A 26,233-nucleotide genomic window follows, 5' to 3' on the forward strand; every position below is an offset into this window, starting at 1 on the left:
ATTAACAGTTATACCTAGCTAAAAGAGTTGTTGAACAAATAAATGAATCATTGCAAGCAAAATGCCTGGTACGATATGTGGCCTGAACTTCTATGCTTTCTGAGTTCTGCCGTTAGTTTAAAAACTAGATAACCCAATTTATAGATAGGCAAGTCTCCCTAGTACAATTATAATTTGGAAAAATGACCTTTTTTTTGTAATAGAGGTTACAGTCTGTTCAATTTAGGTTAAGAATGCTAGGAAGTATACTATATAATTTTAAAAAGTTTTTATTCATAAGGATCAAAATAAAGCACGCTAAATTGCTTAAAGAGTCATTTTAGAGTCATTGCTTAAAGAGTTATTTCTACAGAATAACCCATCCCCTGAAGAAAACATGCAATCAAGGTTTTAAAAATATATTTTACTGCAGAAAAAATGTTCATGCCTAAAATGGGTCTACCCTGGAATTAGGGTACATTGCAAAAGGATCTTGTTTTCAATCACTTTTAGATCGTAGAGATTAAAGGCACAGAACACAAGGATATAATATATCAAGGGCCTAGCATACATCTTATTGTCTATCCACAGTCAAAGCTTCCAATTTTTTTTTAAGTTTAAGAGTAAAATTTCCCTTACAAAAATTTTTTAAATTTTAATGAATGACACTTCAGAAAAAGACTAAATTTATCCAAATGTAATTCTATTTTAAGAACTTATTAACAATGAAGTACCAGAATTTTGCTTCCAATTTTGCTCTAATGAGTTATCACCACAATAATTAACGAAAAGATACCCTAAGTCATTTATAAGAACTTGTTCTTTCTTCATTATCTTTTGCCAAAGCATTCGGGAGTAGTATATTGAAGGAATTCTAAAGTTCATGAAGATACAAGCAAACATACAAATAAACAGGCAAAAACTACCCCTACTCCAGAATGTAGAAAATTGTTTCATTAAAAGATTCATCTACATTAAAGAGAATAATACAATTTTGAGTTCAATTATATTAACTTAGTATTATAATACTGTACTGCCATCTAAGTACTCAAATACTTACTAGCTGATTTAACAGCAGTGGGATATATCCATAAACTAGGTGAAAATGATTTATGACAAAGCAGATAATTGTTAACCTTTAAATAAATGGATGGACTAGCTACAGGGAAAAACTAGAAAGAATTTTATTAGGTTTTGTTTAAAATTTTTTTCCCAAATATCTGAGAAACCCATAGGTGGTGCTCTTCTACCAAAAACTAAATAAGTTATGTTCTGCTATGGATGCTCAAAAATACTGTTGTGAATATTTTATATTCACACAACTGCCTAAGGATAAGACACACCACACATAAATAAGAATGGTTAAGATTCAGTATTTTACATTTCTAATTCAATAAGTACTAAAACCAAAACTATAGTATCATGTTTCTCCCTTAATTGGTTATGAATACATATTTTAATTTTGCACATTTGCAACATGACTGAGTTTGGCATTTTGTTTCAGATCCAGCCAGTGGCTTTTTACTAACACATTTTTACAAGTACAACACATTGGGCATGTAGATAAATATACTCTAGCACAACCCTAACTTATTCCCTTCTATATCGGAGAAGGAATAAATTCAAATGCCAAAAGAGTAAGATTAACATTAGAACCCATTAAAAAAATTTCCCTCCCTTTTTGGCTAAGAATTTGCATAAATATACACACGGGTAGATTTGGAATCAGAAAACCTAGATGCTGTCTGTCCTACCCACCATTTACTGGCTTTGCTATAGTGCAAACTACTAACACTTCTTGGTCTTGGTTTCCACATGTGTTAAAATAATGAGTTGCTATTTGAATATCTCTAAGGTCTATTTCAGCCCTAAATCATGCCCCCTGTCTCATCATCATGATACATTTCCACTATATTTCTGATAGCTCATCAGGATGCATTGATAAATTTTTCATTATTTTCTCACTTTGCCTTTTCTCTTTGACCCAATGAAATCAGACGTCCAATTCTTAACTCCATAAAAACCTTGCTAGCAAGCAAAGGCCATCATTGACCTCACTGCCAAATCCAATGGACCCTCAGTTCCCATGGTACTTGATCTCTCTGAATTACTTGACAGTGATTTCTTTTTTTCTTCTTGATACTGTACTACCTTGGCTTCACTGACAACACCTGTTCTGGTTCTCCTAATTCTGACTGCTCTGTGTTAGTTCTCTAGCCCTAGAGCCTCCTTCCTCAGTCAGCTCCTGGTACGCTGGTGTCCACGGTTCATTCCCAAACCTTCTGCTCGTCTCACTCTCTATGCAAGATCTCATTCACTCCTACCGTTTTCAGCTATGGTCTATGGTTCATGGGTTTAAAGTCTCTAACCTAGAGATTTTGCACAGTCAAATGCCCACTGGACATTCTAACCTCAAATTCAACATGATCAGAACTGTGTGTTTCCCAATCCTTCTCTTTATCCTATAGTCTGAATCTTTATTGTATTAGGCATCATTTGGTTAAAAGAATACTCACTTCACCTAATTCAAACAAATAGGAAATTTACTTTAAGACTACCACAATCTCAAGGATTTTCAAGCACAAGAAATAAGCAAAGTCAGGTCTCACGGTGACTAAAACTAGAAATTTCAAAGTCAGAAATTGAGCCTGCCTTCATCACATCTTAGGGAATTCAAGGCCTATTTTATCTCCTAACATCTGCTCCAATATCCCAATTGGCTTCCTCTGAGACCTCTTATGTTTTTGTTATTTCAGTGTCTTCTAATGATTTCCCATTCCCAACTCATCATAACCCTTCAGCTCAAGCACCTACCATCAACTGTAATTTCATTTTTCTCCTAGTTTATTATATTTATACTGTATTAATTATACATACTATACTATATTATAATATAGTTTATTATAATAAAGGTATAATATATTATACCTTTTTATATAAAAGATTTGAAATGATTTATTGTTGCAATCAATTTGATAATACTTAAGCCTCCATTTCCTCACTCGTAAATGAGGATTAAAACACTACCTACCACAAAGAGTACTGCAAGGATTAAATACAATTATTTTGGTAAAGGACTTAGCACACTGCTTGGATTACAGTCAATTGTCAACAAATAACAGCATATGATAATGCCTGAAATGCCATATTGAGATGGCTACTAAGGCTGTGTTTAGACTAAGTGGGAAAGCAGGCAGTGACTGTTCATTTCATATGTACTGGGCACCACTATGCTCTGGAAAGAATGAGAAATTACGCCACAATTAACTGGTTATCTGATACAGTAGAAGCCAGGGTAATAATGGGGTTGGGATACATACAACAGATTGCTACAGGAACAAATCTTATTGTTTTAAACTAAAGTGTTTATATGATTTTGCTAGTTTGAACCTCATCTTTCTAGATTTTGACTATACTCTCAATTTAGGATATACCAAATCTGACATTCTTTTACCTACATTTATTCTACCCATACCTTCTCTATTGCTTATACATAATTATTTTAGCCACAGTCTGATTAGTTCTTCAATGAGAATTAGTTTATGTGTAATTGGCAAATAGAGGAATCTTGTCAGTGTAATGCAAAGCTGTGAAAAATTTTATTCCCAGCATATTAATGATTTGAAGTAACAAGAGACAGGAGTTTTCACAGTTTAAGAAAAAATATAAAAACTCTACAGAGTGGCCTTCCTTTATTACAAGAAGTGGTTACTTTACTAGCTTAAAGAACTGCTTGACTTTCCTCTATATAAAGCTATCTTCTGAGGCTGCAGATATAGATGGAGAAGACATTTCCCTGCTATAAAAACAAAACAAAACAAATTAATTGATGAAGGATAGCTCTAAATTATATTTTAATTGATTAAACTGGTCTCCATTAGAAGCAAATGTCTTTAAGAGGAAGTATGAACCCCAGAGTATATGGCTGCAAATTATGGACTGATTCTAGGTGTAAATATCGGGATATCTGACTGGGCGAGTATTTGGATTGATGTTTTATTTGTTAGGGCTATACCTACAAAGGCACATAGTTGTGAGTGATCTGTACCAACACTACTTTTCTCATGACCCCTGTTAGTTTAGTGTTCGATTTTGCAGAATGTGAGATTTTCCAGGAACATATACATGGCATTATGGCAGAAATGACTATATTTTAGTCTTTGTTACTTTTCCTTTCTTTTTTATCTCTTAATAACCAGTATCAACTTTTTGTTCTTGGAATACAAAAATCTCCAAAAAAACCATATCTATTTAATTTACTTCATTTATATCTTTAGATGTAAACAAACATTCAAGTATTTTGGAGGATGATGATACATATCTCTACTTTTGATAAATTTCCCATAACTCCAGAAATAGAAACTCCCAAATTAAAGGGGTTCCAAATGTTTATTCAAAAGACAGCAACTTTCAACTTGGACAGCATCTTCTTCATAGAAGAACACAGTAATTAGGTTATCTGATTTAAAAAGGCTATTTAATACATAGTGGTTCTAGTGCACAGGACATCTAGAATGAAAAATAAAAGAAAATGGTATTATTACAATGTTAGTGGTTAAGCTACACTAAAAGGAGAACCTAAATACATACAGTTTTTAATTTATCCTGTATAGTGTCAATTAAGAGAGGGAGAATTAACTGAAGAATGAATAGGTAGAGATTTTCTGATGGAGTCCTTCACAAAACTTTGATATTAGTGTCTGGTTTAAAATACAAAGATCTCACTGTATAGTTTAGAAAAAGGACAAAACTGATGGAGAAATACTCAATACTTCTTCATGTTTATCCTGACACTGTTTCAGTAATCTCAAAGAAAAGCAAAGAACTATAGTTTTAAACTAGATTAATGCATCATAACTATTATCTTTAAAGAAATCACTTAAAAAATAGAAGTGTTCAAACAACCTCTATTTTAGAGGACACAAGGGAGAAGAGAGGATGACTTCCAAATAATGTCAAATAAACTGCCCTTCGATTTGAGATTTCATGTTTTAAAGCCTGAAAAAAAGAGGAAGGCAAGGAAATTTATTAGAGTTGAACTACTTGTAAAAGAAAAACAAGTATAATTTCCTGTTCTATAGATGAAGAACTGGATTTCTTTTCAAAACTGAGAAGGGTTGACTCTTTATGACTACAAGCAGTGGAGACTAAAAGTGACATGAAATCTTTGGGCTTTTGGTTTTAATAAATCACAAAACTGAAATGCAAGCAAAAACCAGCTACGCTTACTGACCACCTAAGAACATAAGATACATATAAAAGGCACAAAAGAAGAGCATGAAGAGAATTCATGCTGTCATAAAAATTGTAGTTTTGTAATGAGATATGTTTATTAACTGAATCCAAGAAACATATAAACACTTATGAGAGTATACAAGACAATACAGTACTAAATGATACAATGCATATTTAAAGTAATTTTAAACAATGTATCAAAAGGGCATATGGTATTATTAAACAGAAACAAAGCCCCTCCCAAAACAGCATTATGTAAGTATAGAACAGGGAAGGTTTACCTGACTATTAACATAGGATTTCTTTCATAGAACAGAAGTATATAGAGCCAGAATAAAGAGCATATTCCCAATTATACGAATTTAATGACTCAATTCCAGAGACACTAGTCAAGCCAAGGTGGGCTATTATGAAAAGAAGTGATACGATGCAAATATTTTGTAAAGATTACTTTGCAATGCTATATCCTGTGGGGAAAAAAAACCAGGGAGGTAAAGAAATCAGGCAAAAAGCAAAAACAGAAGCTCCTTTACCTGCAAAATTTTAACTACGAAAGTTTCACTATCTAACAAAAGCACACTCAACCTGTTTATAAGCAAAGGACAGCATTTATAGTCCACGGTGGTCACTATCGTTTGGCTATCTCATTTTTCAGAGCATAGAGTGATTTATAAATATTAACTCCTTAATGGCTGATGAATACAAAAGCAATTCCAAATGTTGAAAACACTAGTAAGAAGGGTTTGATTCCAACGGAAATAAATGTACTTAAAAAAAATACCATTTCCAAAATAAAAATTAGTAAGCAAGTATGACTGTTGAATAGCTACATGGGATGAGAGTAAGAATGATTCTGAAGGGTAACAAGTGAATCATGCAATTCATGGAAAATATTGTGCCTATGCAAGCAATAAAAGGCACTGAGACATGGAAAAATTAGAATATGTAGACATGATTAGCATGAAAACCAGACACCTACTGGCCCACTGTTAATTAGGAGAAGGATAGCAGTTTGAAAACTTAAAAGCTAAGTACGGTGCACAGTGCTGAAGATGAGATTTCTGTGGCAAGGTAGAAGTTTATGGTTCATGAGTTCAAGGCCTGTGATATAATCAAACTGAGGACTATGTGGTCAGGCCTGTGGACCCCACGGCTGATGATGTTACCACCTGTCAGGTACTTCCTTTTCTCATGTCTTTTCTTATTTAATTCTTCGTATTATTATCCCTATTTAAGAGATGAGGAAAAAATGGAGGCAGAGAGAAATTAAGCAATTTTCCTAAGATCACAAAAAAGCTAAAAGTGTCACAACTGGGATTGGAAGCCACGCAACAGGCTCAGAAGCTACACTCTTAACCACCAAGGCACACTACTGCCCAGTGGGGAGCTCCCTATGACACTGGATAATTAGCGGGGAGAGCTGCCTGAATAGAATTGCAATAAAGGTAAAAGCGATCTGTTTTGGAAGAAAGATCTCTAGTCCTATATTAACATGGAAAGCAAAGACACAGAATTGATGATAACATAGAAAAAGAGGGTTTACTTAGTTTTAAAGCTTCTAAAGACTGATTTCTATTTGCTACAAAGCTATATAGGGACTACAGGCAGGACTAAACTGCTTCTTAGTCTCTTTGGAATTAAACAAGACTTTATGAACATACTCTAGAACCTACCTTTAATAATAAGGAAAATGTACATATATACATTAATTATAGGTAAGATGGTTAGAGCATGGGGTAGAATAGTAGCAACAAGGGGATGCAGTGAAGGCTGAGGGAGATATTGGAAAAGAAAGAGGAATAGAGAAGGAGACAAGAAGAGAAGGCTGGGTGATAATGAAAAGTGGTAGTATTCTTAAAGATGGTTAATATTGGACAGAGAGTCAGAGCTTAGAAAGCAAACATGTTGATTATGAAGTCTGTGGCCCACTGAGAACACAGGGCAAGTATCAAGTGAGTGTTAGAATCTGCAAGATGAATGAAGTTAAGTACAAGAGTGGCCCTCTGTCAGACTGTCCCATGCGACACAGCTAAGCCCGGCAATCTTAACAGGAAGCATAAGTCCAGGGCTAGGAAGAAACGACTTCAGTTTGAAAGGCCTCTTTTCTTGCAACTTGACTGGGTTTGTCGCCCATACTCAGCGCCTTGATTTCTTTGACCCTTTGTTGTTCAGACTCCTTGAATACCTCTGAGCTCTGACATAACGGAAACGTCAGAACTGGCAACACACTGAGGATGGACAGAGCTGGAAGAAGACACTGTACGTGAGTCGTATTCCCTTAGAATTACTCCAAATTTCATTCCAATTTTTTCAAGAAGTCAGAAAATTGACCTTCTCTTTTTACAGAAACAATTACTTATAGCAATATTTACTAGTCTAAGATGGGGAAGCTTTTAATTATCATTTAAAAGGTAAGAATCAGTGCAAGCAGAAAAACTTATATTAATCTATCACTCACACTCAGCACTCTCTCTCATTGCTCTCAGACCTGTTACCAGAAATCACATATTTCTATGGCAAGCAGGAAATCCTACATCCAGCTGCTTATAATTAAATGAATATTCCTCCGCATTAGCACAGATACTTGTAAGAATGAATGCAGCAATATATTTATTCCTATTATTTAGTGATGTTTTTTAAGGACCAAAATATTTCACTTGGTCATTAGCTCTAGTCAAGGCAGGTAATTCCTTCATTTGTTGAAGGTCGCCAAGGTCCAGAACAAACAAATAATAATCAGGGGCTACACAGCAGTAAAATAAAGTATTTTTAAAGAGTCAAAAGAGGCACAAAATATGGAAAAAGACAGAAGAAAAATAGAAAAAACATACAGTTTTTCTAGTTCCAGTAGGTCACAGCACAATCTGAACAAGATGAGGAGAGAATTTTTAATGGAACTATCTAACTAGCTTTACCCTAAAATTTCTAACAAGTAAGAATAACTTTGAATTTTGCTAGCAAAGCATAAAATAAGATGAATACAGAAGGTTCAACCTTTTATATCTTTTTTTTAAGGGCATAAAAGGGCAATTTTTTCCTGTAAGGGCATAAAAACTATTGATATCTGGTACCTACATTTTCTAATTTTAAGCACTACAGAAGACTAAAATGCTAATAAGCAAGCTACTACTTCTATTTCCTGAATGGTAAAAAAACTATTAATTTTTGAAGTTTACTGTGATTCTTGCTGGAAGCACAGAATAAGTAAGGCAGAAATCAGCACCTGAGCAAAGATAAATTGGCCTTGGAGCTCACCATTTTCTAAGCCAACTCTATCAGCTTTGACACGGTTTTTAGGATACATCTTCTGAGTGTGGTCCAGTCTTAGTGTCTTCTGTCAAGGGTGGTATCCAGAAATAAACACAATACTCAGAGTGTGTTTAGGGGAGGAGTAGAGAACAACTATCATCTCCTTTGTTCTGGATGTTGTATTTCCAGTAGCGCAGTTTAAGATCAAGTCACCCCATAACTTAGATCAGGCTACTAGTCAACTGAACACCAAGGTGCAGTCTGCTCACCTGCTGAGTGACTGGCTTCTGCACAAGAGCTGTACAGGGCATCCAATTCAAATTCACGCCTTAGCAAAGCTACAAACAACATGATATCGCACTGAAGAATTATTCTCAAGGTGAAAAAGGATTATTCTCAAAGTTATAGAGTGAAAAGGAAAATGCTAAATGTCTGAATGTAACTTGTTTTTAAACCTGCACTGGCTCTGGCCCACTCACGTGAGCGGATGAACTTCACTTCTACCATCTAAGCGTCACACACTTCTGTCACATTACAACCTGTTCTGTCTGTGTTCCTGGTACTCACATTTACTGTTCTAACGCTGAATGTACTTACTGTTTATTATAATAATGCAATATAAAATTACAAGATATAATAATCTTATTATAAAAATATAATTGTTCAATAAATATTTGATAATACATGAAATGTTATGATTATGTAATAGAGAAATATGCTTCACATAAAATATTACTGAACAATACACTATAAATAAGATTTAATTCTATATCATATAATATTATATATAAAAGTATAATATATAAAAATTATAATTCTACCATTATTTTCTTTTCTAAAACTTACAGGGAGTGCTCTACTCCAAAAGCTTAAGTGTCTCATAAACAAACTCTCTGAAGGCAGGCAATGCCTCTAAAAATTAATAGTATCCTAAACTAACGTATGTGTTCTTTTTTTAAAAATGTACTTTGTCTTGTATTCTCCACTCACTTTCTTCACCTGAAGGATAGTTTCGTGGGTTCACACTAAGTTCTATTTCTATATCCTGAAATCCTAAAAACCCTAATGAATTCATTATCACCTAAAATACAATAAGCTTTCCTTCCTTTCTTCATTTGAAACATGGACAAAAGACACACCACATAATATCGGTCAAAAGAACTCGTGAAATTCTTTTTAGTAAGTTTAGCAAGAGGTCCAGGTATTGATTAAATAATTGAAAATAATACTAAAATCATATAGGAAAGGTACAAAAGACCACTTGTACCTGCTGCTTTATTCATGCAACTTTTCTGTATTTAAAAAATAATTATAAACTGTATAAAATAATTATAGTTTAAGCTTTATTTTCTTCCAGATTCTTTATTTGGAAGATCTGCAAAGTCTAGAATAATAAAAGTGTTATCAGATTAGATATTCTTCAGGGAAACGTCAAAATACCATATTATAGTATTTAAGCCTCAAACTGTGGTTAGAACAAAAGCCATTTTATTATAGTGCTCTAAACTACTGTAAAATGTTGCTAATTTGTAAGAAAATTAATTGCAATTTAGAAAAAAATATCCTAATTAAAAAGGCCACAACTAAATTATTAGTTTCAAAAGGCTTATAGGACCAGCTAGGCCTTTGAGTACTAGAAAAGGAACTATAAAATGCAGATACACAAAAGCAAGAAAGGGTGATGATTTTGATGGAATAAAAATTCTGACAATAAAGGAGAACACTTAAAAACTACTTGAAATCCATTTTATATACTCTGCTAATTCAGTTAATATGAACAAAGATTAAGAAAGAAACTTCCTAAACAGACATTCTCTTTCTCAGCTCTCAGAAATGTCAGCTTTGCCTGACAAAAGATTCCAAGTCAAATGTAAAGTAGACTCAAGATCAAGCTAACCTCAGATAGAGCTTTTAGCTATGGATGTTATAAGGTAGGAACATTTAGAAGCTGTATCATTGGTGAATTGGGAGTAATGTGTTAAACCTCATATGTTCTACTTGAGAAAGCAGCAAGCCCCAATATCTGTTCCTAGTAGCAACCAGAAAATCTTTTTTTTATATTTCAGGGTAGTTTTTGCCTAACTATAAAGGAAAGCCAATCTCATTCTCCTATTCTTTGCGACGTTATAACTCCAGGCCATGAATCAAGAAGACAGGTAAACAGTTACATTTCTGAACAGTCTGGGGAAAATAAAAGGTTGGGACTTTAATACATACACGGTAAGAAAAAAGTTAAATAGGAAAAACATGATCATACTCTACGTTAAGTGCTCTCATTTGTTGCAGACAGCTGTAAAAATTGGTACAATCCTTTTTGAAAACAATCTGTCAAAAGGTTTCTAGAATCATTAAATTATTTATGACCTTTGATACAGTAATTCCACTTCTAGAAATCTATGCTAAAGAAATAGCCTTAGAAATAAAAAAGGGCTAGATATACATTAATATGTCCCAGGCAACATGACCCAGACTATAGAGAACCCATTGGAAAAAATTCATTGATATGTTTAAGAACATTATAATACAGCTACAGGATGGCAATTTTATACAAGTATTAAAACAATGATAATGAAAAAAATGTATTCTATAAAATGTTAAACAGAAGGAGCAGGAGACAAAATCAGTTATAATTTAAATGAACATACAATTATTTTCAAGGTATGCACAGAAAAAGGACAAATAAAAAATTAAAATACTATTAATTAATACTAAGAATTCAGGGTTAATGAGTAATTTTCTTAATCTTTTTGTTCTTTTTCCAATTTTTATAAATGTTTAATAAAACATATAATGAATAAACAACTTAATTTGGAAGTAATAATTAAGAGTAGGGAGGGCATAATCAAATTATTTCTAGAATTATTCTGATTCAAATAAATATCATAGACCATAGAGTAAAATTCAATTTAAAAGTAGATATATCTAAAAAGTCAAATATATTTCTTTAATGTGTGCAAAGGTCTTGTTATAAATCAATTTGACCTAAAAAAGTTTCATTCTGTGTAGCAGATGAGCAGTAAAACTTAGCTATTTTAAAAATTTAGACATTTAAAAAAGAAACATGAGACATTTAACTTAGACACTTTTAAAAAAGAATATTAAAACGGCCTTCCTACTCTCTCATACATACAATTAAATTACTTGACAGTTTCTATGATATAACTTCACAATGATTTTCACATACTATTAGATTTACAAAAATATCGTTTGTCTTTTCTCCTTTCTCTATTGCATATAAAAAACTAGATTTAAAATTCTGGACCACGAAAAGTTCTAAACTAAAGGAAAAAATATAAAAAATAAGAATTTATCCAATAATTCTTTTCTATTATATAGTCACTACATATACACTTTTTGATAATTGACGTTTTCTTATGCCAATACCTGTAGCATAAGAACCAGAAAAAAGACAAAGATTTACCTCTCTTTGCAAAGATTTGAGGAAGAAGATGAAAATGAATAGAATATTAGACATAGAACAAATTACCCCAAGCATAAGAACCCAAACTATATTGTCGATCAGAAATTAACGATTCTCATAAAAATTCACCTGGATAAGCAAAACTAAGCATTTAGTACTATTCATAATGAATAAGAAAAATATTAAGTCATTGATTACTCACCAGACATTGTAACTAGGCCTTTTATAAATCTATCTAACTTAATATGCTCATTATTTACCACCGGATTTACTACATTAAGACCACATTATAGGTATATTTTGCACATGTCTATTTCCTTCATTAAATGGTAAGTTCCTTGAGACAAGAATATTTTACTCATTGCTTACTCTCAACTCTTTTTGACACAAGGTCCATATCTGGTGCTTAATACATGCTAAATGAATTTAATTCATTACAGATAGGGTGATTATACATCCTGAATTGTCTGAGACAGTCCTAGTTTTGTCTGTGGCGGTCAGCATAATTAAAAATAGTGTACCCTTTTACTTTCAAAGTGTCCTGATTTGGACAATAAATTACATGAAAACACTAACTGGAGACAAGTTAAAATTCTTTCTAAAACTGCCACTAAAATTTCCAGAATGCAAAATATGAATGGCCTACGGCACTGACCTCTATCAAATGGAGTAGCAGAGGTGAAAAGGGAAGGTGAGGAGCCGAAACAGGTAGCACCACAGAACACTGAACTACCTCACCACTTCTGCTGCTTGGTCTCAAAAGAAAGCAAGTCCTACATGTAGAGATTCTTTCAAAGGCTAGGTCTCCATTTAGACCAGCACTGAAGGGGCTCTCGTTTCAACTGGGAATGCAAGGAATCCAGAAGGCTTATACTGTATCAAGCATTACATCTTCTATAGCTCCATATAGACCAAAGAAAAACTGCAATGGATCTGTATATCCAAAAGCACCTTTTGAGACAGCATCCACTTATTTTTTTCATGGTATAATTGGAATAGATTTCATATTATACTTCTCTTTCCATAGAAGAAAGATTTTATAGGACCAACCTTCAGGAAAAAAAATAAGTCATTAATAAGGTTCCATTGACCTCTGAAATTAAGTATTTTATTGATGGATAAATACCCTTAATTAAAACACACATTTTGTTATGGGCTGAACTGTGTCAGTCCCCAAACTCTTATGTCAAACTCCTATTATTCAGTACCTCAGAATGTGACTGGATTTGGAGACAGCATCTTTAAAGAGGTAATTAAAATGAGGTCGGATGAGGGGGCCCTATCCAATAGGACTGGTGTCCTTATAAGAGATTAGGACACAGACATACACAGAGAGAAGACCACGTGAAGACACAGGGAGAAGACAGCCATCTACAGGCCAAAGAGAGAGGCCTCAGAAGATACCAATCCTGCCAACACCTTGATTTCAGACTTCTAGCCTCCAGAACTGTGAGAAAATAAAACTACATTGTTTAAGTCACCTGGTCTATGGTGCTTCGTTATGGCAGCCCTAGCAAACTAATACACATTTCTAAATATATGTTTGACATACAGAAGTAGAAAATAAGCAAGAGTAAAGAAAATAAACAAGATTAAAATATGCAAAACATGTTTTACATATTCTAAGTGATGACTTTTTAAACTGCTGAATTTTTTCCAAATAGGAATTTAAGGGTAATTTCAGTGCTCAACAAGAGCAACATAGTCTAACTTCAAGCAAACAGATAAATATAAGTAGAATCTAATCTTGATGAGTTGAAGCAAAATTCAGAATTTAAGCAAATTCTGGATCTGTCCAAATTTCCACTTATTATACTCCATATAATAAGTTTTATGCATAACTCAGAAAAACAGTATTTTGCAAATAACTAATGTATATCACAAAATGATGCATGGTAAAAAAGAAATCCATTCAAAGGGCAAGAAAGGCCATTGGATTTTTACATAACAGAGAATAAAGTGTTCACTCACATGGTTGCAGAGTCCACTTGCAACTAACCTTTAAGAAACTACCACTTGTTGAGTTTTGGTATAGTATCAAAGAAGAATACTCACAATTATCTGAAAAGGCTATTAAAATACTCCTCTCTTTTCAAATTGTCCATCAGTATGAGGCTGGATTGTCTTCATATATGTCAAACAAAGCAACATGTTACAAAAGACTGAGTGCAGAAACAGATGTGAGAATCCAGCTATCTTCTTTTAATCCAATCTTTAAAAGTTTCACAAAATTACAAAACAATGCCATTCTTCTTATTGATGTTTTTGTTTTGGAAAATACATTTTTTCACAAAATTATGTTATTGGTGTAACCATGCAATAGATTTGTTACTGTTATTTGCAAATGAATTAAGTTTTTAAGCAATTTCTCAGTTTTAATTTCTAATGTAGTAAATATCAGTAGCTATAACCTACATCAACAAAAACTCTTTGAAGTCCTTGTTATGGATTGAACTGTGTCCCCCTCCAAACCTATTTGCTGAAGCCCTAACCCCCAATATGACGGTATTTGGAAGACAGGGCCTTTCAGGAGATAACTCAGGTTAAATGAGGTCACAAGGGTGGAGCCTTAATCCTATACGACTAGTGTCCTTATAAGAAGAGGAAGAGACATCCGAGACTTTCTCTCTCAGAGCACAAAGAGCAAAGGTCATGTGAGGACACAGCAAGAGGGTGGCCATCTGCAAGCCAGGAAAAGATATCTCAGCAGAAACCAACCCTGCCAGCTCCTTGATCTTGGACTTCTAGCCCCCAGAACTGTGAGAAAATAAATATCTATTATTTAAGCCACTCAGTTATGGTATTTTCTAACAGCAGCCCTAGCAGACTATACAGTCCTCAATATTTTTAAAAGCTTAAAAGGGATCATGCGACCAAAAATTCTGAAAAATCATTGCATTAGACAATAACCATTTGGTTGTGTAAATTAAAATGTTTGTAAACAGTCTTCTTACTTCATAGTTACAACATGGAAAAGTAACCATAATTATTATTAGCTATTCAAAATAGAAAATTAAGATTATCTTTAAAACAACCTTATTTTTCCTTGATGTATATAATCATATACCATTTGAAAGCATATGAAAATGGTGAAACAAACTGTGAAAGAATTAACACAGGCTACCAAGGCACCTGCTTTTCATTTTCAGGAAAACAGGCTTATCAATTTGTTAGGCTAGTGCCTACTAACACTTAGAGTATTTGTTAAGTCTATTAATTTTCTGAATATAAAATCAGACATAAAACAAAAGAGGAAACTTTCAGTTTTGCTTCATGAAAATAAACAAGCAAATTACAAGATGACATGAAGAAGATGACACGAAGAAATCAATCAGTAGACTGATAAATGCACTAAGCGCAATTTTTTAAACCACATAAAACTTATCAAGAATATATGGAAATAATAAAATAACGGTAAGAAACTCTATTTCAGTATATGCAAAAATAAAATATTCTGCTCTCCTAGTAACTGTAGCTGATACAGCAAAAATGGTAACAAAGCTGTGGAAATCACCTAAGAAGGAAAATTTTAATAGTTATGGGCCTTTAAGTAATTATTAAGTTATAAAAGCTTATATGAATGAAAAAAGCGCATTTACCTCAAGGAGTTTTTGAATTTCATGGACACAAATATATTGTTGGGTTGTTTTTCAATAGCATATAAATTGTGCACTCAAGTACTACCGTTTTATGTATAGTAGTACTCTCATCTAAAAATCAAGCAAAATGCTTAATTTCTAAGGCTCTAATATTAGGAACAGCATTCAAAATTACATTTTAATAAATTTCATTTCATAAAAAACTTTGTATGGAAAGAAAATACAAATTCAACTTGAGCTAACTTTTCTCTTGGTTCAATGTTTGCATGAAAAATAATTATGCAGTCCATTTGGAAAAGTATAACCAATCCATGGGCATGCAAGTATCAATTTTATCTTATGAGAATTTCTCCATGTTCCAGTTACTTCATTCCTTATTACATGCTGCAAAAAGCAGTAATAATTTTTATAGCCAAATATCACTTCGTAAGATACCAGGTGGCTTTCAATATTTACCATATAAGTCATGCATGAAATTTAAACATTACAAAAAATGACTTACCAGTTGACACTCCTGAAATATGCACATTTTCAGAATGTTCTGCAAGAGCACCATTTCCTAAAATTAAACATAATGAATAAACTAATTTCCAAGATAAAATTTATAAAAATTTTTCAGATTCTCCCTTTACAAGAAAAACAACTATAGAGAGCCACTTGTAATATTCAGAAACTAAATTAAAGTCCCTTACAGTAATCTTCAAAACAATACTATGAAGAGCAAAATTATAGTCATAGTAAGGAAAACAAAACATTTTGGAAATCACAACAATGTAGGGTAATATATAGAGGTCAAATATATAGATCTGAATCATACCAGAAAGAATTTTCTATCAAGTGAATAGTCAAAAGAGAACTCAATACTATTACTAGAAAAGAGAGAATCATATACTTTTTAAAAACAGCATTCCTCTAAGAGCATGCTCCATCAGTCCACAATGTGCTTTCTGCTAGGGTCACACATGTTGGTACTTAAAAAAAAAATAATGTCTTGCATTGTCTTCTAAATCTTTCAAACTTTGCTCATCAACAACTCTTAACAGTCTCAAGAGTCGGGACAGAATTATACCCTATTTTGGTAGCCCCTGATTTTCTATACCTCTTATCACAAAGTTGGACACATGCAAGTATTCAAATAACTTACTGAAATGAGTTACTGAGTGTCACCTAATAAAATAAAAGTGTTGTATTAAAAAAGACTCCCATTTAAAGTACTGAGGATATTTACTCCTTCAAATTAACGTTAACAGTGTCCCTTCAGGCATTCTTTTTTGAGGATGATTAGCCCTGAGCTAACATCTATTGCCAATCCTCCTCTTTTTTGCTGAGGAAGACTGGCCCTGGGCTAACATTCGTGCCCATCTTCCTCTACTTTATATGGGACGCCGCCACAGCATGGCTTTGATAAGCGGTGTGTAGGTCCATGCCTGGGATCTGAACCCATGAACCCAGGGCTGCCAAAGCGGAGAACATGAACTTAACTGCTACGCCACAGGGCCAGCCCCCAGGTATTCTTTTTTTTTTTTTTAATTTACTTTTATTATATAATAATTATTTCATCTACTTCTGTTCTTTCTTTTCTTGTATAAATTGCTCATCTTTACTTCTGAAATTTTGTCTCTCTCTACTCATTAGGTTGATTTGCTCAGGAATCCAGCTGACAGAAAAAGAATTCTCCTTGGATGGGTTAGGGGAGGAAGCTAGGTGGGAGAAGCTTAGAGGGCAAAAGCAGAATTCTCTTTGACGGTTGAAAGAAGAGAGACAATAGCAAATATTATAATTAACAATTTTTCTTTTACAACCATCACACTTGTATGATTGCTTGCTTATTATATAGCATCCCCCAAATGTACTAAGCTCTAGGAGAGCAGAATCATTGTATGCACGGTTCCTAGAAAAGAGCAGGTGCTCAAAGAGGTGATGAATGAATAAATGAGGGACGTCATGATGATTAAATGAAATCATGCCAATTAAAGCACTTGATACAGTACCTGGCACATAGTACTGAACACGTATTCATTTTTGTAACTGTGTAAAATATATTATTAATATTACTAAAAAATAAAATAATAGTGACAAAGCAACCTTTTTTGTTCAACTACAGCTATAGCCTTCAGAATGAAAAGAAATGTTATGTTTCTCTCCATTAACAACGATACAGTGGAAATGGTGACATAGTTGTGTAAGCCGTATTTAGCACAAAAAGAGATATGATTATAGTTAGGTGCTGTACCTTAATACCAGAGAAAACAAGATTTATTTTTTTCCAGCAATGTTAAATGCTACAGACATAAAATTGAAATTACTAGAAAGCCCCCACTTATTTAACACACACAACCTATAAAAACTGATAGCATAAACAAAATAAGAAACTGATTCAACAAAACAACTAACAAGATTTTCCAAAGGTCAGTATAAATTGCCTAAACCTTTGCTACTCACAAGTTGGATCAGCAGTACTGGCATCACCAGGAGCTCATTAGAAGTGCAGACTCTCAGGCCCTACCCCAGATTATTGAATCAGAATCTACATTTTAACAAGATCCTCCCCTACTCCCAGTGATCTGAATGCATATTAACATTTGAGAAGCACTGGCTTAAACCTTCTACTTCTATATTAGATACAACTACAAATTATAGTTGTGTAATTTGTGACCCTAAAGTTTCCAATATCCTTAAGGTAGCATATTAAATTATCCTCAGGAGAGTTTTAATATTAGATATATTTTATACATTAAAATATTTTTCCAACTCAGTAAACAGAGTAAAGGTCGGCAGAAGGAAAACAGTAACATAATATAGTATTTAAGACTGTGCGTTCCAATACCAGCCCCACCACTTACTTGCTGTGCAATTTAGGGCAAATTACCTAACCTCTTTGTGTCTTAATTTCATCTCTAAAATGGAGAAGATAATACCTATCTTACAGGGGTTAGTGGAATTCTTTATAATAGAAAAAAATAGAATTTAATCAAAATCTCCATCAGCATACAAATGAATAAACTTATACAAACTTATTGTTGAATAAGTCTGTATAATGACTGTATAATACGTCTGAATAAAATATTCAACAAACTGAATTAAGTAAATCTATATGTACTAAAAAAGATATGCACACTAAGTTAAATACATTTCTGAATAACATTGGAATATGATCTAATTTTAACTTTAAAATGATATATGTATAGTTAATATGCATGTTTAGATAAGCATATGATATATGTATGTATATGTATTTATATAAAAATTGACAAGTCCAAGGGTATAAGAAATTGTGAAAGAAAACCTCTGGAACTGGAATTAAAGAGGAAGACTTGTTTTGTATTCTTCAGCATTGACTGAATTTGTTACAACAGGTGCAGATTTCTTTAAAAACTTTATTCATATTACCAAAAAAAAATAGGTGAAGAGAATATAGTTCATTTTCCACCATTCTGAATAAACAAAAGTCTGATAAATATTGTGCAAAACGTTATAAAACATTATAATTCAAGAAAAGTATTAATGATTTTTAAAACTGATGAACAATACCTTAAAACATAAAATATGATACTGCTAATTTCCCATACATTGACCCTAACTTAAAAACAATCCTATTTAGAAGTTAAAAAAATCAATGATAATTTCTGTTAACATTAAATAACCACCCCCTTTCTTGGTTACATTAGATATTTCTTATTCTGAGTATCACGTGAAGTTAGTGGGCCACTTAACTTACATGTATTGCCATTCTAAAAAGTATTTTTACTAAGATGCCACTTATATAACACGATTATTTTCATGTTATAAGCATTTAGCCCCCCCAAATTGCTTTGTTGATACAAAGCTAATTACATTCTCCCTAATGCCCCTCCCCCAACATCCAAGAGAAGACGACCCCATTAATATAATATACACACACTACCTCCTTACTATAACTGCAGTGCAGCGAAATTAGATTTCTCATAGAAGTCACCCTTTAGAGGTAGCACATACTGGAAAAATATAGTCTAATAAAACACTACTTCTATAACTATACATTAACAGCTGACTAATCAGTCAATGGACCAGCTAATTAACTAGAACTCCAAAAAAATAGTTTTCAAGTAAGAAAAAGTTTCATTATCATCTAAATCAGGAAATAATTTTTATGGCTTAATTTTTTTTTTCAGTCCCACTAACCAAATACCAAAGGTGATTAATCATCCCCATTCTTTTTGCCAAGCTGAGACATGGTGTCACAAATTTTGAGAGCAATATAAGACAGAAAGAATCTTCCAAGAGATACTGTTTTAGGAACCCTAGTTTTACTATTTATTTAGTCATGAACCTTAATTATACTACTTCTCTTAAGTTGGTTTACTCACCTGAATAATCAGGGCGTCATCATTAAGAGAAGATCTAAATTTATGGTCTCTGCATCCCCACTGCTTTGTATCTGTTTTATATCTGTTTTTTTATTTAAGGACTAAAATTCTTAAAGAATAGCTAATAAATACAGCTAAGATCTGATAGATATGTGCCAGCCAAATCCTAAGTGCCTTACAAGCCTTCCCTCAGCTCATCCTTAAAACAGTTTATTTTACAGCTGAGAAAACCAAAGCTTCTAGCAATTTAGTAATTTTTTTCAAAGAGCTAGTAATCGGATGGATTGAAAATTCAAATCCACAGTCATTAAGAAGTTTGTGTTCTTTACTTTTAAAAAAGAATTCAGGTCCTATAGCAATTCCCATGGCATTAAGAAGTCTGTGTTCCTTATTTTTTAAAGAATTCGGAAATGAATATGTTTCTTGCTTATAAAAGAAAGAGTACTTAGCTTTCAGAGTTAAAATCCATCTGCCACAACCATTCCCAATTTGTAAAGGAATTGGTTTACACGTTAATGAGCAGTGGTTACAAGTAAGTTGTACGCTCAGCAGTCTACAATCTCATTTTCACTGTGCATTGAGAACAGTTATCAAATATAAATACGTACATACATATATACACCCAAAAGCAAACATCGTTCTATTTTACTAACTTAAGGAAAAAGTTCAAAATCCTAATAGGGCTTACCAAACTCTCTACGGTCTGGTTCTTCCTAACTACTTCAAAAGCTCCATCTCTTGTGATCCACTTTTCCACTTTATCTCTTCTCTCCAGAAATATTGGATTTCTTTCAGAAAAGTGTCAGCTGTCTCTCTCGCCTTTGGATTTTCCTTTAATATTACTTCTTTAGGGAGGCATCTCCTGATTCCCCCATATTAGGTTAGGTCATTCTGTTACAGGCTTCTATGGTATCCAACACTGTCACTTTTTGAAAATTTATCACACTTGTGTTATCTGTGTAATGTCTATATTTCCCACAAGCTCTTAATCTTGGTGGGGGAAAGGAGGGTGATGTGATGGGACATAGCTGGGTTTGTTTTGTTTTGCAACCCAGTGACCAGCACAGAACATAGCACATAATAGGAGATACTTAGTCCATATCTGCTCAAGTAAATGAATGAATGGTAAGTCGATACATAAGTAAGAGGTACAGTCCCTGCTCCCAAAGAGTTGACAATCTATTGAGAAAATAATAAAAAATCTATGAAACAGAAGCAAACAATACAAAAACAAAATAAAATTAGCATGCTTCTTACTCAATTGGAAATCCCTAGAGGCTTTTCTACTGAAAATGAGAATGGAACACATGGGTGTCCACTATAGTTACTAATATTAGCCAATGCAATTAGACAAGAAAAAAATTATAGGCATAAAAATTAGAAAAGAAGAGGCAAAACTGTATCTATCTGTAGATGATATGATTGTACATCTATTTGGAAAACCCAAGACAGTCAACAGGAAAACAATTATAAACAATATGAAAATTTGGTAAAGTAGCAGGATATAAAATAAGCATACAGAAATCAAAAGCCTTTGTAAATACAAACAATAGCCAGTCAGATGATACAGCAAAAGACCTCATTTGTAGTAGTAACAAAAAAAAATTTTTAAAAACTCAGACATAGAACTCCTGCTGTTGGTCATGATAGAGTAACCAGTAATGGAACAGCAATTCTGCTACAGACAACTAAAAAAGCTGGAAAAAATATGTGAAAAAAAATTCAGACACTGGACAACAAGCAGTGTAAGACTGTGGTCTCTGGGAAAAGGGAAACAAATTAAGATGAACCCTATTATTGCACTGGCTTTCTGCCTGGAGACCTTCTGGACCCTAGCACATGGAAGAAGAACCTAAGTTCCTGACAAGGTAAGGAGACAGAAACTGGAGTTCAGAGAGGCTGAGGCAGCTGAAATGTTCTGAGTTTTAGGGAGGGATGAACCTCATAAAAAAAACATCTCCAAAATCTGCATCAAGGTTCTAGTCTCAGGCTGAATGCTAAGCTGCACACGTATAAGGTGAGACTTCACAAGGACAGGCAAAGAACAACTACTAGAAGCTGGAAGCTTAAAAACTTCAATCCCACAGAGTTGGAAAATGCTGAAGTTCCGACCAGCAACAGCAGAAAGAAATCCAAAGTGGACTTACTACTGCCATTTTGTTAATTGTTTTCTGGCTGTTTTACAAAATTCCTTTGTTCCTTTTTTCTCTTGCTCTCTTTCTTTGTGATTTGATGATTTTCTGTAGCAGTATGATTAGATTTCTTTCTCTTCATCTTTTATGTATCTACTTTTTTTGCTTTGTGGGTATCATGAGGCTTACATAAAACATACTTATAACACTATTTTAAGCTGATAACAACTTTGAATGCATACTAAAGCTCTACATTTTTACTTTCCCCACTATTTCGTTTTTAATGTCACAATATCTTTTTACTTTGCATATCTATAAAAAATGTACAGTTGTTTTTAATACTTTTGTCTTTTAACCTTCATACTAGAGTTATAAGTGATTTACCCACCACCATTATTTTGAATTTAACTATATATTTACCTTTACCAGTGAGATTTATACTTTCATGTGTTTCCTTATTAGCATCCTTTCATTTCAGCTTGAAGAAGTCCCCTTAACACTTCTTGTAAGGCTGGTCTAGTGGTGATGAACTCCTTCAGCTTTTGCTTGTCTGGAAAACTCTTTCTTCTTCCTTCAATTGTGAAGGACAACTTTGCCAGGTAAACTATTCTTGGTTGGAAGTGTTTTTTCTTTCAGCTCTTCAAATATATCATGCTACTGCAAAGTTTCTGCTGAAAAATCTGCTAATAATCTTATGCAGGGGTTCCCTTGTACATAAGTTGTTTTTCTCTTGCTGCTTTTAAGAGTCTCTCCTTGGCTTTAACTTTTGATGATGTAATTATAACGCATATATTGGTCTGCTTGATGTTGTCCCATAAGTCCGTTAAACTATCTTCACTCTTTCTCATTTAGATTCCGTTTTTGTGTGTTATTCATTAAAGGATGCAAAATGTTGACCGTAGGAATTTAAAAGAAGCAGTCGTTTCTAGTTAGGTTGGCTACTGTATTAGACATTCTTCTAGCACCCAGACCAAACTTTTATAAATTGTGCAAGTTGTTTACAAACAACTTGTAAAACCCTTGTAGAAACTAATATGCATTTGTCTCCAACATTTCTACCATTTTGAGTATCAATCTACAAAGGAAATAAGGTTTCTATAACATTATAATTACCAAATTCATATGGCTTACAGATTTATTTCCTCTCCCAGGTCTTCCTAAACCACTTCTTTTATTCTCTATTTATAATCTTCCCTAGAGCCATCACCACTAACGGTTGGTTTGTGGAATTCTCATCCCTCCTGCCCTGTTTTGGAAAATCAAAATTGCATTTCCTGTTTCCAGTCATCTGACCTTTCTTTCTTTCTCTCATTCCTTGGAAGTATTTTAGTACGTAAGTCAGAACTCTTGAAGTTGTTCAGAATACCTGAATAATCTTTGCACCCACCTTCTTCAAGAAGGTTTTCAGAAATGGTTAATCTTATCCTTTCAGTTTGAAGAGTATGTTTGACAGGGGGAACATAAATATTACTCTATATGCCCAAGGAACAACCCTATACACCTGTTATTCTTTATTCTACAAATAAATGTTTCAAAGACCAATTTTGTTGTCCTTGGTATTTTTGCTCAACTCAATCTTGAGTTTTCTCTATATTACTAATATTTATAATTTATTCTTGGTTAAATATGCTTTCTACCTTGGGAATATGCTCTTCATTAGTCTGAAGTCATTGGACAATCACTTAATTTCTTTAGATTTCTCCACCATTCATTCCTTTTTGGGATTGTTTGTGGTTTTAATAACCAGAAATCATTTTTGAGATTTTTTTTGTGTGTGTGAGGAAGACCAGCTCTGAGCTAATATCTAATGCCAATACTCCTCTTTTTGCTGAGGAAGATTGGCCCTGGGCTAACATCCGTGCCCAGATTCCTCTACTTTATATGGGACAAGGCCACAGCATGGCTTGACAAGCAGTGCGTTGGTGTGCACCCAGGACCCGAACCTGCGAACCCTGGGCTGCCGAAGCGAGGGCACACACTTAACCGCTGCACCACTGGGCTGGCCCCCATTTTTGAGATCTTAATAACCTCTGTCGACTGTGTTTCTTTCCAGATTTTCATGTTGTTGAGGCATATTAATATTTTGTTTTGTAAATTACTTTTGAATCTATAGGTCTTAAGCTCTGATTGTGCCCATTCTCATCTTTTTTTTTTTTTTAAGTGATTATAATATAGCTATTTCTGTCTGGTCAAAATAAGGTATAGAGTAGCACACTGTTATGGACTGAATTGTGTCACCGAAAAATTCATATGTTGTAGCGCTAACCCCCAATATGACTATATTTGGAGACAGGACCTTTAAGAGGGTAAGGAAGTCATAAAGGTAGGGACCTAATTTGATAAGACTGGTTTCCTTAAGAAGAGATATCAGAAATCTCTCTCTCCACCTGTGCACAGAGAAGATGCCATGTGAGGACTCAGCGAGAAGGACAATGCAAGCCAGGAAGAGAGACCTCATCAGAAACCAACCCTGATGGCACCTTAATTTTGGACTTCTATTCTCTAGAACTGTGAGGAAATAAGTTTGTGTTGTTTAAGCCACCCAGTCTGTGGTATTCTCTCATGGCAGCCCAAGCCGACTAATACGCACACTTTTCCCTGGTTATAGCTGAAACAAGATGTGTGTGAATCCCTTGAAAGTGTATGAAACATTCAGTACATTCTTCTGAAGAGTGGTTCTACAGTACCTAACAAATATCTATAATGAGATGTTTCATGCATAAAAAGGTTAAGAAATCCCTGGGAGATAGAGTTTATTTTCCTGCTTTATTTAATTACTGGTATTCTAAAAGTATTATTTCTACAACTCTTTAATTGCAGCCATTCATTATGGATTTAATAGACTTTTATGAACTTACCTGAATCTACCTGCCACTTAAAATAATAGTAATGATAATTTGTAATATTCCTTTTTATAGAAATACACATTCTAATTTTCAAACCACATTTTTAAGAGACATTGGGAGTTCAATGTTTTTGTATGTTTAGACTTCCTGTAGTGTATTATGTTCCAAAGATTTTACATTTGAAATGTCTTCAAGTAAGGGTATGATGACAATGAACTATTACTCAAAGTACAAACACTAAACAAACACAAGTTCCCAGTATTCAGAGAATGAATCATATCCTTTAAAGAACATGCAGGTATGAATTCTACTACTGAGCACCTCAATGACAGTGTTCAAGCAGACAGAAATAATTTTCTTTATTCTAAAACAACTCGAACCACTAATGTAAGAACTCACAAATAAATGAGAAAGAACTAAAGACTACGAGTTCAAAGGTTCCTATCTATGACTCCTCTGGTTCACAAGATTAAATATGAAGGTTTGAAGGGATTCAAAACTCCAGAAAAAAAGGAAGAAATTACACACTTATATTTCCCATAAGAGATTTATTGATATATACTTCATATACCATAAAACTTGCCTATTTATTTTTTTTGCTGGGGAAGATTTGCCCTGAGCTAACATCTGTAGCCAATCTTCCTCTTTTTTATGTGAGCCGCCACCACAGCATGGCCACTGACAGACGAGTGGTATGGTTCCGGGCCTGGGAACTGAACCTAGGCCACCAAAGCGGGATGCACTGAACTTTAACCACTAGGCCATCAGGGCTGGCCCAAAATTCACCTTTTTAAAGTGTACAATCCAGCAGTTTTTACTATGTTCAAAAAGTTGTGCAACCATCACCACCAGTTTTCATCAACTCCAAAAGAAAGCTTGTACCTATTAGCAGTTATTCCTCTTTCTGTCCTCCTCAAGCCCAGAGCAACAACTAATTTAGTTTCTCTCTATGGGTTTGCCTATTCTAGACAATTCATATAAATGGAATCATACAATATGTGTCCTTTGTGTCTGGCTTCTTTCACTTAGCATAATGTTTTCATGGTTCATTCATGCTGTACCATGAATCAATACTTCATTCCTTTTACAGGTGAATAGTATTCCATTGTATGGATAAACCACATTATATTTATCCACTCATCAATTGACAGACATTTGGGTTGTTTCCACTTTCTAAGAATAAAGCTGCTACGAATTTTTGTGTACAAGTCTTTGTGTGGACATACATTTTCAATTCTCTTGAGCATATACAAAGAGCGGAATTGTTGGGTCTTGGCAACTCTTTTCTGAGGAAATGTCAAACTGTTTTCCAAACGGCTATATAATTTTACACTCCCATAGGCAATGTGTAGGGGTTCCAATTTCTCTACATCCTCACCAACACTTGTTATTTTCTGTCTTTTTATTACAGCCATCCTAGTGGATG

The 26,233-nt window shown here is 33.7% G+C and overlaps 1 protein-coding gene across 2 annotated transcripts in view; it reads right to left on the minus strand.

Annotated features, from left to right (window-relative positions):
- LRP12 (LDL receptor related protein 12) overlaps nt 1–26,233 on the minus strand; it is an 81,237-nt gene that overhangs the window by 21,366 nt on the left and 33,638 nt on the right. Inside the window, exon 2 of one of the 2 annotated variants that reach the window (XM_058564772.1) lies at nt 15,986–16,042. The exons of the other annotated variant lie outside the window; for it this stretch is intronic. Coding sequence (XP_058420755.1) covers nt 15,986–16,042 — 57 coding nt within the window. The remainder of the gene's footprint in view (nt 1–15,985; nt 16,043–26,233) is intronic. 2 annotated transcript variants of the gene reach the window in all.

This window comes from Diceros bicornis, chromosome 21, assembly GCF_020826845.1.
Source record: "Diceros bicornis minor isolate mBicDic1 chromosome 21, mDicBic1.mat.cur, whole genome shotgun sequence".
NCBI lineage: Eukaryota > Metazoa > Chordata > Mammalia > Perissodactyla > Rhinocerotidae > Diceros > Diceros bicornis.